The sequence below is a fragment of the Ammodytes marinus genome (genome assembly GCF_949987685.1).
Source record: "Ammodytes marinus genome assembly, chromosome: 21".
In the NCBI taxonomy this organism is placed as follows: domain Eukaryota; kingdom Metazoa; phylum Chordata; class Actinopteri; order Uranoscopiformes; family Ammodytidae; genus Ammodytes; species Ammodytes marinus.
Window position 1 is genome coordinate 25,040,356 of NC_137225.1, and position 12,500 is coordinate 25,052,855.

The 12,500-nt window shown below is 42.0% G+C and overlaps 1 protein-coding gene across 1 annotated transcript in view; it reads left to right on the top strand.

Moving 5' to 3' along the window:
* Positions 1-12,500, top strand: part of LOC307267726 (disco-interacting protein 2 homolog C-like) — a gene marked incomplete at its 5' end in the record, with an annotated part of 57,082 nt that overhangs the window by 3,085 nt on the left and 41,497 nt on the right. The window contains 5 exons of the mRNA XM_080050108.1: positions 2,328-2,615; positions 4,992-5,114; positions 6,436-6,582; positions 8,910-9,029; positions 11,733-11,930. Of these exons, the coding sequence (XP_079906234.1) occupies positions 2,328-2,615; positions 4,992-5,114; positions 6,436-6,582; positions 8,910-9,029; positions 11,733-11,930 (876 nt within the window). The remainder of the gene's footprint in view (positions 1-2,327; positions 2,616-4,991; positions 5,115-6,435; positions 6,583-8,909; positions 9,030-11,732; positions 11,931-12,500) is intronic.

A 12,500-nucleotide genomic window follows, 5' to 3' on the forward strand; every position in this document is an offset into this window, starting at 1 on the left:
AGGCCGCCATGTTTCTACAAAGACATATGGAAAGACTTGGTGCAGTGGTGGACTACACACCACACTTTTTATTGTCATTAAAAGAAACCAATTGTTAAATTCTCTTGCGACTTTAAAATAATTATGCGATTCAATAACACACACACACACACACACACACACCTCCCGCGGCGAGCAAACCCACTGACAGATTCACAATAAACCCAAACCACAGTCAGCAGTAATGTTGGCCTGCCATGTGGAATAGGACACAACAAATACTCATTATTAACTGAATGTTAAAAGTTTTGCCACCAGAAGTTGCCTAAGTTGACCTTTACCTGTGAAGGCGACTTTGGGCGACTGTGGCTCAGTTGGTAGAGCGGGTCGGCCGATGATCAAAGGGTTGGAGGTTCGATCCCCGCCCTGCCACTTGTGTCATAGTTGTTGTGTCCTTGGGCAAGACACTTCACCCACCATGCCTCGTGTGAATGTCGATAGTTAGCCTGCTGCTATCGGTGTATGAATGTGTGTGTGAATGGTAACGTGGGAAAGGAAAACAGGTCTCCCTTGAAAAAGAGTCTTCGGTCTCAATGGGATTCACCTGTAGAAATAAAGGTTAAAAAAAAACTGAGCTCATTACAATGAACATAATCAGAGTTGAAACGTAATTTGGTTGCTGATTGAATTTGAATGAAGGAATTGTAATAAGTTTGGTCAGCGGTGATTAGCTTTTTAACCTTTTGAGAAAACTCTAAAGTGAACCTGACGTCTCCACAAAGCTTAACACAACTCACACATACATTTATAATGGTCAAGATGTTCAAGATGGTTCATTTTTTCATATGCAATTACATTATATTCGACAATTACAACAGCAGAATGGCAATTGGCAATTACATTTTTTAACCTCTGGCCGCCTTAATCAAGAGAAGGAAATTAAGAAAAATGTATAATCGAAACATACAACTGAAGAGAACCACCAAAATTCTGTAAAAAAAGAAAGCGTGTGTGTGTGTGTGTGTGTGTGTGTGTGTGTGTGTGTGTGTGTGTGTGTGTGTGTGTGTGTGTGTGTGTGTGTGTGTGTGTGTGTGTGTGTGTGTGTGTGTGTGTGTGTGTGTGTGTGTGTGTGTGTGTGTGTGTGTGTGTGTGTGTGTGTGTGTGTGTGTGTGTGTGTGTGAGTGATACAATGAGATCATGGTACAAAACTAATGACTCCATCTGTCGAACTTGGATGGTTTTACTGTTTGCGTTGGAGTCCCATATTTTTTGAAAGGGAACATGAGCAGAGAGTTTAAAACATAACGACATATCACATGACATAATGGCTTTTGAAACACTCGCTGTTTTTTTAAGATATTTTTTTGGCATTTTTATGCTTTATTGATAGTGTAGAGACAGAGTTGAAATGGGGCAGAGAGGGGAGTGACATGCAGAGAACGACCGCGGGCTGGAATCGAACCCGGGTCCGCTGCTGGCCGAGGCCCATGGGGGGGGGACGCCCTACCAACTGAGCTAAGGGCGCCCCCTACACTCGCTGTTTTTAATAAAAATGTTTACTAGTAAATGATTAACTTTTCCGTTAGGTTGTTACCATCTTGAGCAAGTTAGTTTGCGGACAAATTTTGTATTAATCTTTCAAACCCACGATACTCTCTTATTTTAAGTCGCTATAAGACTATAATGTGCCAACTTTTAGTTTTTTGACTAATGAATTGGTTCGGTTTACACTATGTAATGTTAGCGTTGTATGAATGTTTCCTGTGTGTTAGCCTAGCCTGTTTATTAGCATGTTCATGTTGTGTCAATGGTCAATATATCCAATAACAGCGCTCACTGACTGTCTCTAGGCCTGTGTGTTAGCCTAGCTTGTTTATTAGCATTGCTCATGTTGTGTCAATGCGTTTAATAGCATCACTCACTGACTGCCACTAGGTCTGTGTGTTAGCCTAGCTTGTTTATTAGCATGCTCATGTTGTGTCAAAGGTCAATATATTGACTGTCCCCAGGCCTGTGTGTTAGCCTAGCTTGTATATTAGCATTGCTCATGTTGTGTCAATGCATTTAATAGCATTGTTTATTAGCTTGTCTATTAGCATGCTCATGTTGTGTCAATGCATTTAATAGCATTGTTTATTAGCTTGTCTATTAGCGTGCTCATGTTGTGTCAATGCGGTTAATAGCATCACTCACTGACAGTCACTAGGCCTGTGTGTTAGCCTAGCTTGTATATTAGCATTACTCATGTTGTGTCAATGCATTTAATAGCATTGTTTATTAGCTTGTCTATTAGCATTGCTCATGTTGTGTCAATGCGGTTAATAGCATCACTCCCTGACTGTCCCCAGGCCTGTCTCCCCTGTGCTCAGACTCGTCGTCGGGCTCAGAGGAGGAGGCTGGTTGCCCCGGAGACATGGAACACTGGATGAGCCGCCCGTCATCCCAGCTAGGCCCCTCCCACTCCCACCTGGGCTCCACCTCCTCCTCCTCCTCCTCCACGCAGAGCGGGGGCAGCGGCAACGCGGGCAGGCTGGCCGACTCCCTGGCACACACACACATCTCACACCTCACACACTCGCACCTCGCACACACACACCTGGGCCACCAACACCAGCACCTCTCCCAGTCGCACCACGGTAAGATTCTAGTCACACAGGCACGCACACACACGAACGCACGCACACACACACACACACACACACACATGCACGCACACACACACACACACACACACACATACTTTTACACCACGGTAAGACTCTAGGTTTTGAAACGCTGGTTGCTCAAGTTCAAGTTAAAGTAGCTACGAGGAACTTTCAAATATTTCTGAAACAGTCTCATTTTTCCTCTGATGATCATAAATTACATGTAACAGCAAACGAGACCATCAGTGCAAATAATGCTATTTTTATATAGTTTTTCTTAATGCCTTTGTCATGGGTATATGCTGGAACAACAGCTGGCGTAGTAAAAACACTACCGCAAGGGGGCGCTAGAATTAACACACACTGAAAGTTCCTCGGAGCACCTTTAAAGTAGTCTATTGTCATATCATTGTAGGTCAGACAACAATGCAAGGATATTTAGGTAGCACGCCCAGAGACATAATAACGTTCTACTGACTGTGGCTCAGTTGGTAGAGCGGGTCGGCCGATGATCAAAGGGTTGGAGGTTCGATCCCCGCCCTGCCACCTGTGTCATAGTTGTTGTGTCCTTGGGCAAGACACTTCACCCACCTTGCCTCGTGTGAATGTCGATAGTTAGCTGCTGCTATCGGTGTATGAATGTGAGTGTGAATGGTAATGTGTAAATGGGAACAGGTCTCCCTTGCAAAAGAGTCTTCGGTCTCAATGGGATTTACCTGTATAAATAAAGGTTAAAAAAAGAAAAAACACTTACAGTAACATCTGTCCCAGTCACACCACAGTAAGAATCACCGCTGGTTGGGTTTGTGTAGCGCTAGGGTTAGAGCAAGGCAGCAAGCACTAAACTGCTTCTGCTATTGATTGCTATTCACTCTGACATCACTCCACTAATGCATGTCTATAGGTCCTGTGTGTGTGTGTGTGTGTGTGTGTGTGTGTGTGTGTGTGTGTGTGCGCGTGCGTGCGAGAAAATGAAATTACTCCGTGAGGGATTAATAAAGTGCTTTGTCTTGTTCCATATAGACTGTGTAGTATCTCACTGTCTTCACCTCTGCTTCTGCACTGCTGCCACTTTAAAGGTCACCTCTTATTCAAAGTGAACATTATCGGTCCACTCCCCGCCCGCTGTGACTACAGGCTCCCAAAGTATGAGCGAAAAACAACCCTCTCTATTTTTTTTCTACACCTCCACCTTTCTGAAAACCTGTCTTCAAAAAACCCCCAGTCAGATTTCTCTCCCCATATGATGTAATTAGGGGAGAAGTTTGGGGTTCAGTGTCTTGCTCAAGGACACAATGGTAGAGATGGTGGGCACAATAGATAGTAATAGCAGCCACCACTAGTTTTACTACTAACACCCTCCTGTCCAGTGCCGGGGATCCAACCAGAGACCTCATGGTTACTGGGAGGAGGAACCAGAGACCTCATGGTTACTGGGAGGAGGAACCAGAGACCTCATGGTTACTGGGAGGAGGAACCAGAGACCTCATGGTTACTGGGAGGAGGAACCAGAGACCTCATGGTTACTGGGAGGAGGAACCAGAGACCTCATGGTTACTGGGAGGAGGAACCAGAGACCTCATGGTTACTGGGAGGAAGAACCAGAGACCTCGTGGTTACTGGGAGGAGGAACCAGAGACCTCATGTTTACTGGGAGGAGGAACCAGAGACCTCATGGTTACTGGGAGGAGGAACCAGAGACCTCATGGTTACTGGGAGGAGTAACCAGAGACCTCATGGTTACTGGGAGGAACTAGAGACCTCATGGTTACTGGGAGGAAGAACCAGAGACCTCATGGTTACTGGGAGGAAGAACTAGAGACCTCATGTTTACTGGGAGGAGGAACCAGAGACCTCATGGTTACTGGGAGGAGGAACCAGAGACCTCATGGTTACTGGGAGGAGGAACCAGAGACATCATGGTTACCGGGAGGAGGAACCAGAGACCTCATGGTTACCGGGAGGAGGAACCAGAGACCTCATGGTTACCGGGAGGAGGAACCAGAGACCTCATGGTTACCGGGAGGAGGAACCAGAGACCTCATGGTTACTCGGAGGAAGAACCAGAGACCTCATGGTTACTGGGAGGAGGAACCAGAGACCTCGTGGTTACTGGGAGGAAGAACCAGAGACCTCGTGGTTACTCGGAGGAAGAACCAGAGACCTCATGGTTACTCGGAGGAAGAACCAGAGACCTCATGGTTACTCGGAGGAAGAACCAGAGACCTCATGGTTACTCGGAGGAAGAACCAGAGACCTCATGGTTACTGGTCAGCCCTCTTTCCTCTAGGCCATCCTACCATCGGAGGTATGATGTCAGTATTCCTCAGTCTTGATGTGTTAACACGTTGTATCTTCTGGCCCCAGGCATCGGCCACCTGTCCCTGAAGAGGAAGGGTGTTCTGAGTGTAGCGGAGAACGGAGGCTCTCTGAGAAGGTCCTGTGAGTTTGGATCTGACATGCTGTGGCCTCCGCCGCTGGAGTCGGACGGTAAGAACTACTTCATGAAGGAATAACTTTTCACAGACATAGATTCATTATTTTCTGGTCAATTTTTTGGGGATTATTGAGTTTTAATGAGCTGGTGAGGTTTTTCCTTATGAGCCCCCAACGTACGCACGCATAGGCACGCTTGCTTGCTTTCTCTCTCTCTCTCTCTCACGCACTCACTCACTCACTCACTCACTCACTCACTCACTCACTCACTCACTCACTCACTCACTCACTCACGCACGCACACACGCACTCACTCTCACGCGCACACACATGCAAACACACAATTGTACTTTAAATGGACAGTCTCCATTCAAGATTCAATTCAGTGCAGGACTTTATAGGGCTTTATAATCACATGAAAACAGACCTCCTACAGGTTTACAGTTCACACATTTTAATATTGATTTAAGGACAAACTGAGTGAGCGACAAAAAACGATGGCTCCCAGTAAAGGTTTTGTTTTGATCCTTCATCTGTTTGAACTGTGTTTCTATTGATCTCGGGACATTACAAGTTATCGACAAGCATTCACTTATAAAATGAATTGATCACTTACTTATTCCAGGATTTTCGTATTGAAGAAAACGGTTAAATGTCAAAAGCACCATGAACGGTGCTCTAAATTGAAGTGTGTGTACTCAAAGGCTGCAGTACTTTTAAGCCGATATTGTGTTGAATAGATGAGACACTCAATCACTCCGTGTGTGTGTGTGTGTGTGTGTGTGTGTGTGTGTGTGTGTGTGTGTGTGTGTGTGTGTGTGTGTTTATGTGGCAGGGAATGAGCATCATCCTGAAGTGTTAATTTGTCCATAATGGCCATAAAACGAGGCCCTTGACAAACAGTACAGTCATAGATATGAACAATGAGTCACCACTAGCTGTGTGTGTGTGTGTTTTTTAGATTTACATTTTGATTGGTTTGAACACATACATTAAAATACAAAACAATACACCATAAAACACAAAAAATATATATTTCACATAGAAAGAGAAATCAGAAAGTGAGTGAGTGACTGACTGACTGACTGACTGACTGACTGACTGACTGACTGACTGACTGACTGACTGACTGACCTAGTGAGTGAGTGAGTGTGTAATTGACTGAGTGAGTGAGTGAGTGAGTGAGTGAGTGTTTAAGGAAACCTCACCAGGTCATTAAAACTCAATAATGCAAAAATTAAACTTCAGTTAAATTTCAGGCTAAAACAACTTTTTACGAAAAGGAATACAAAATATTATCAAAAACAAACTACTACATGTCATTTACTTGAAAGTACCGTTCTCTCCCCCATCCGCCCCCCCCCCCCCCATCCAGAGAACCACACGGCCCCCCCTGACGTGACGGGCTACTCCTCTGACTCCTCCCACTCTCGCCCAGAGCGCCACCACATGTCCAACATGGGAACTATCGCCAGGAACACACAGAAGTACGGCAACGCAGAACGCATGGAGACCGGGGATGGTAAGAGTTACATGCTATACTGTACATACTAAGCTGTTTAGGTCGGTAGGATGTTCTGACTGTATGATGACCTTAAAGGTGCAGTGTGTAATATGACATCATCAAGAAAGTTCTACAAAGTTCTAGAATGCAACGCTCCCTGGGTAACCCCAACCCTTCAGAATAATGACAGAAGCTACAGTGGCCTTCAAGGACAAGAACAATTCTAAATTTTAAACAATGCACCTGATGACATTCCAACTATGACACTTTCAAGATGGCGGCACTAGGCCTTGGTCCAAGATATGCAGAAATATGGACGTATATGAGACCCTTTCTAAGGGAAAAAAAAATTATTCAAAACATTTTTTTCAGCTATTATGCACTAAATTAAATGTACTTATGGATATTATAATTACTTTCTACAAAATCTGCTCGGAAATAAAACCCAAAATTCTACACACTGCAGCTTTAAGCAATAAATACCACGCTTTCACTGCATTGTGATTACAACTCTGAAATGTGTTATTTTTTGAACTGTTTGAACATTCTATTTTTGGGTAAAAATCTAAAAAAATTTCAAGGTTTTGCAAAAAGTCAAGATTGCAAAACCAATATTTTTCTGCCATACCGTTCTAAGGGATATCCCCCCCCCCCCCTCCCTCTCACAAACACGCACACAGGATGTAACCACACAAAATGATTAATATTCAGAATATTCCTACATTGTCACTTTTACTAAAAGATAAATGTGTAGAACTCGAAAGTGAGCATGTCTCTAGAAAACTTGTTGAGCTGCTTTTGTTTAAAATTTAGTTAAAAAAATTCAATTATTTATTGCTTTATGTCATCATATACATTTATTAATGTTCAGAATATTCTATTGCCTTGCCATGTGTGAATGTCGATAGTTAGCCTGCTGCTATCAGTGTATGAATGTGTGTGTGAATGGTAACGTGGGAAAGGAAAACAGGTCTCCCTTGTAGAAGAGTCTTCGGTCTCGATGGGATTTACCTGTAGAAATAAAGGTTAAAAAAAAAAAAAAAATGTAACACATTTCAGAGCTGTAATCGTAATACAGTGAAGCAGTGGTAATTTTGCTAAAGTTATCATCATCCCGGGCCATGCCTAATGCTGTAAGAGTCATACTAAACCCCCCCTCCCCCCCCTCCCTCCTACACTGTGTCAAACATAGTCACAGTATTCTCCCTCTACCAGCCTGTGAATCTAAAGACGCTGAAGCCAAGTCAGGCCAGAAATAGAATCTCCTTAATCAGGCTGGGAGCTGGATTTGGACCCGCGCCTTAGAGAACCAGCAATTACACGCTGTCTGTTCATGTCACTCCCCGGGATGAACAGATTGGGATGTGTTTTTTTCTTTTTTTTTTATTATTATTATTATTATTTCTTCTTCTCTTTCCCTTTTATTGTCTTTTTAAGGAAACGCTGAATGAGCGCCCATGTTTCTTTTCTCAGCATGCCTCACACAAACACACAGACACAGTTAGAAATCAGAAGTCTGAGGTCTGGTTGTGTTCCGAATCGCATACTTTCTACTATATAGTACGTAGAAAGAAGATTTAGGATGTCCAGATTCTTGTGGCCAGATTTAGGATGGTTAGAAGTACCCGGATGTCCTACTTCATGCGGCCAAGATTCTTAGTGTTGAAAACTGCATCCTATTTGGGCAATTCTGACCCACAATCCAGTGCGCACGTGAAGTGACGTCACATCGACGAAGCCTCCATATGAAAACAAACGGGGATGCGACGGATATAAAAAGCAAGAGGCAAGATCAAGGCGCAATGTTATGATGAAATAAGAGAGTAAAGTATGTCCCAATAGTATGCCTACTACATCCTAACTAGATTCTTTTTATCGTCGGATGTAGTATGTAGAATAGAAAAAAGAAAGAGTATGCGATTTGGAACGCAACCTGTGTTTCACATTCAATTCTTTTTTTATACTGTATACACTAGGATCATATATTAATCTGAGTCACTTTTTTACATGTACAACATCATACACAATATAAACAAAACAAAAACAAAAACAAAATTCAATTATTGTGTAGAAGATTTGAAGCAGCAGTTTGGCCCTGATAGAATGATAAAGTATGGTGGAGTGTTTTTTGACACTACACCATGAAAGCAGTTTTCCAATAGATGCTGAAAATGATCATAATATGTTCTCAAAGTGAATAATGAAAATTCACTGTGAGGAAGTAGCCCCCCTCAAACCCTTTCCCCTGACCCCCATGTGTGTGTGTGTGTGTGTGTGTGTGTGTGTCCGTGTGTGTGTGTGTGTGTGTGTGTGTGTGTGTGTGTGTGTGTGTGTGGTCCTTGCAGGCGTTCCGGTCAGCAGTCGTGTCTCAGCTAAGATCCAGCAGCTCGTGAGCACGCTAAAGCAGCCGCGCAGGCCGCCACTACGAGAGTTCTTTGTGGATGACTTTGATGAACTCCTGGAGGGTTAGACACTTCTTCTGCATGACTCCTGTGATCCCGTCTGTCTGCCTGTCTGTCTGTCTGTCCCTCGGTCTGTCTGACTGTCTGTCGGACTGTCTGTCTGTCTGTCTGTCTGTTTGATTTGAGTTTCACTGTGTTTTTATCATCCAATCTGTTTTCATACTTGGGAGACATGACTGAAATGGTTCATTTAAAAGGTGCTATGAGGAACTTTTAAATATCTCTGAAACAGTCTCATTGTTCCTCTGATGATCATAAATTACATGTAACAGCAAACGAGACCATCAGTGCAAAGAATGCTATTTTTATATAGTTTTTCTTAATGCCTTTGTCATGGGTATAATTAAACTAGTGTATGTGCGATTTGTGTTCAGGTATTGAGATTCGCCCCATTCTGTCAAGCTGTGAAACAAGGCTTTGTGAAGAGGGGCGGGGGGGGGGGGGGGCGGGGGGGGAGAAAGAAAAAAAATATGCTGAAAGAAAACATCTTCACTACATTTATCCGACAGCTTTAGTTACTTTAATAATAATAATAAATAATAATGATAATGGATTGGACTTATTTAGCGCTTTTCTAGGCACTCAAAGCGCTTTACCGGGTTCCATGTTCCATTCATTCACACACAGTCATACCGATGTATCATTTAAAGTGATACTTTACAAAGAAATTGTAGGAAATTTCTGCATATGTTGTTGTTTTCTTTAGAAATATTTATTTGTAAAGTACTAAAGTTCCAAGCAGAGACAAACCCTATGTTCCAAATCACATACTGTACACATACATTCTTTTTACCATAGTACATACTAAAGCATGCTGGTTTGGACACTGCACAATGCGACTGGATATTATTAGGACATCTGGGCATTGCTGGCATACTGCATTTGACATGCATGGATTAGGGGCATACCAAATAATTTTTTTCTGGCATAGTAAATAGCATGGAATTATGGGTAGATTTAGTTTAGATCCTTTAGATGTCCTATTTCCTATTTTTCCTATTTATAGATTGAAGTACATTTCTATCATACAGTTCAGTCATAGATATCATTATTTACATGTACACACAGCACATCAATGAAGTGACAGCATGTTCTCCATCTTGTCTCATATCTCCCTGGTGAATAGACGAGCGCTCAGAAAGACTCGGGGAGTGATGAAAGCAGATATCCCTCCACGGGGACTAAAGTCAGAGAGCCAGCAGCAGCACAGAATGATGGAGAGAATTCTGGAGCAGCTTGTGTAGAGCAGAGGGAGAGAGAGGGGGAGAGAGAGAAGGGGAGAAATGGAAGGGGAGAGAGAGAGAGAGCTGGGAATGCCACAGTGAAAGGATGTTTTGGATAGTGTAAGCAGAGAGTGGGACATGAAGACAGTAGGTCTCTGATGGGGATGGGCTCAGTAATATTAATACAATTAACCAAAAGAAAAAAAAATATTAATTTTTTTTTTTTTTTGGAAAATGTACTCTAAATAAATAGTTTATTATTTATTTTGATGCTTAATTGCTTTATCTTGAACACCTTAATCTGAATCAGAATCAAATGTATTGTCGGGTAGGTTCTTCTCACACACACGGAATTTGCTGAGATGCACAAAATAAAGATAGAATTAACATAAACCCTAAAGAATAAAAGAATAAGACATAAATAGATATGAATAGAATATTTACAAAGAGAGAAATATGTGCCAAATGTTCTATTTTAGAAACAAAGGAGCCGTACAGATGTGATGTGTGAACAAGATCAAAAGTGTGCCATGAAACACAGATTAGCATAAACATCCACATCTGTCTCTCACACCTGTGTCTGTGAAGAATGAAAGAGGCGTATGGAGGGCTACATCACACACCTGGTATATGGGACACACAGCATTTTAAAATATACAGCTCTGGAAAAAAATAAAGAGACCACTCCAAATGTTCACTGTCTCTTGTTTTTACTATTTATAGGCATACGTTTGAGTAGAATGAACATTTTGGTTTTATAATATAAACTACTGACAACATTTCTGACCATATTCACAATAATGATATTGTCATTAAAGAGCATTTTCAATAAGTAATGTATAGAGATGAAGATTGAAGAAAAATCCAGACTGGTCTCTTTATTTTTTTCCGGGGCTTTATATTGTAGGATTCAGGAGCCTGGATATCAGCTGTTTGTTCTGCTCTCACCGTCTGGCAGTGTTTTCTATATCTGTCTCCACTCATTAACTGTCTTCTTTGCAAACCTTGCCTCATAGAAAAAAGGAGAATTCTAGTGTATTTTGGATATATTTGTCAGTGTTTTGTTGTTATTATCCATGGTGTGGTCATACAAGATGAAGTGTAGCTAAGTATTGTCTGTCTATCTATCTATCTATCTATCTATCTGTCTATCTATCTATCTATCTATCTATCTATCTATCTATCTATCTATCTATCTATCTATCTATCTATCTATCTATCTATCTATCTATCTATCTATCTATCTATCTATCTATCTATCTATCTATCTATCTATCTATCTATCTATCTATCTATCTATCTATCTATCTATCTATCTATCTATCTATCTATCTATCTATCTATCTATCTATCTATCTATCTATCTATCGCTAGTAAAGAGTGCATGTTGGTACTGGCAGTATGTGTCTCCTATCTGTCTATCTATCTAAACGTCTGGTACTGACAGTATGGTTATGCATGTGTCTCCCCCCCCCCCCTCCAGTCCAGCAGCCTGACCCTAACCAGCCCCGTCCGGAGGGGGCAGAGATGATGGCAGTGCGGGGTGAAGCTCTGGGCGTAGTCACCAACTGGCCCCCGTCCCTGGAGGCAGCGCTCCAACGCTGGGGAACCATCTCCCCCAAAGCGCCCTGCCTCACCAGCCTGGACACGGCAGGGAAGCCCCTCTACGTTCTCACATACGGTAAACACACACACACGCAGGCGCCTACGGTTTATTCATTTGAGTGAGTTGAGTGGTCTCGTAATTAAACATTTATTTAAAACATTTAAAGAGTTACAGGAGACTCATAATTACACACACAAACATGCTCTCCAATTCTTTCATGTCATGCTGCATAAGATAAGTTAAGATAAGATCGAACTTTATTCATTTCAAAGGAAATTATTTTGCCAAGTTGCTCCAAAATGACATTAACAAGAACAAATAATGTAAAATAAGTGATATATATAAAATACAAAGTTAAAGTTAATGCTCATGAGTTGATGTTAATATCAGTGCTGTGTGCTTTCATTATGCACTCATCATTTTGTGACTTAGTTCCTGTCGATATTTTTTGTATCAAAATAGTTTCGGTTTCCAAGTGTTTTAATTGTTCGCTTTTCAAATTAAAAGCCTCTTAGAGTAGGACATCAAACTAAAAGTCTCCACAGAATCGTTGTTTACAGCCTATTTTTATTTGAGCACTTCTGCTCGAAGGAAAAGTAAGTGCTTGATATGAGTATAGGTCAGGCTGGGTGTCATTCTAAATAT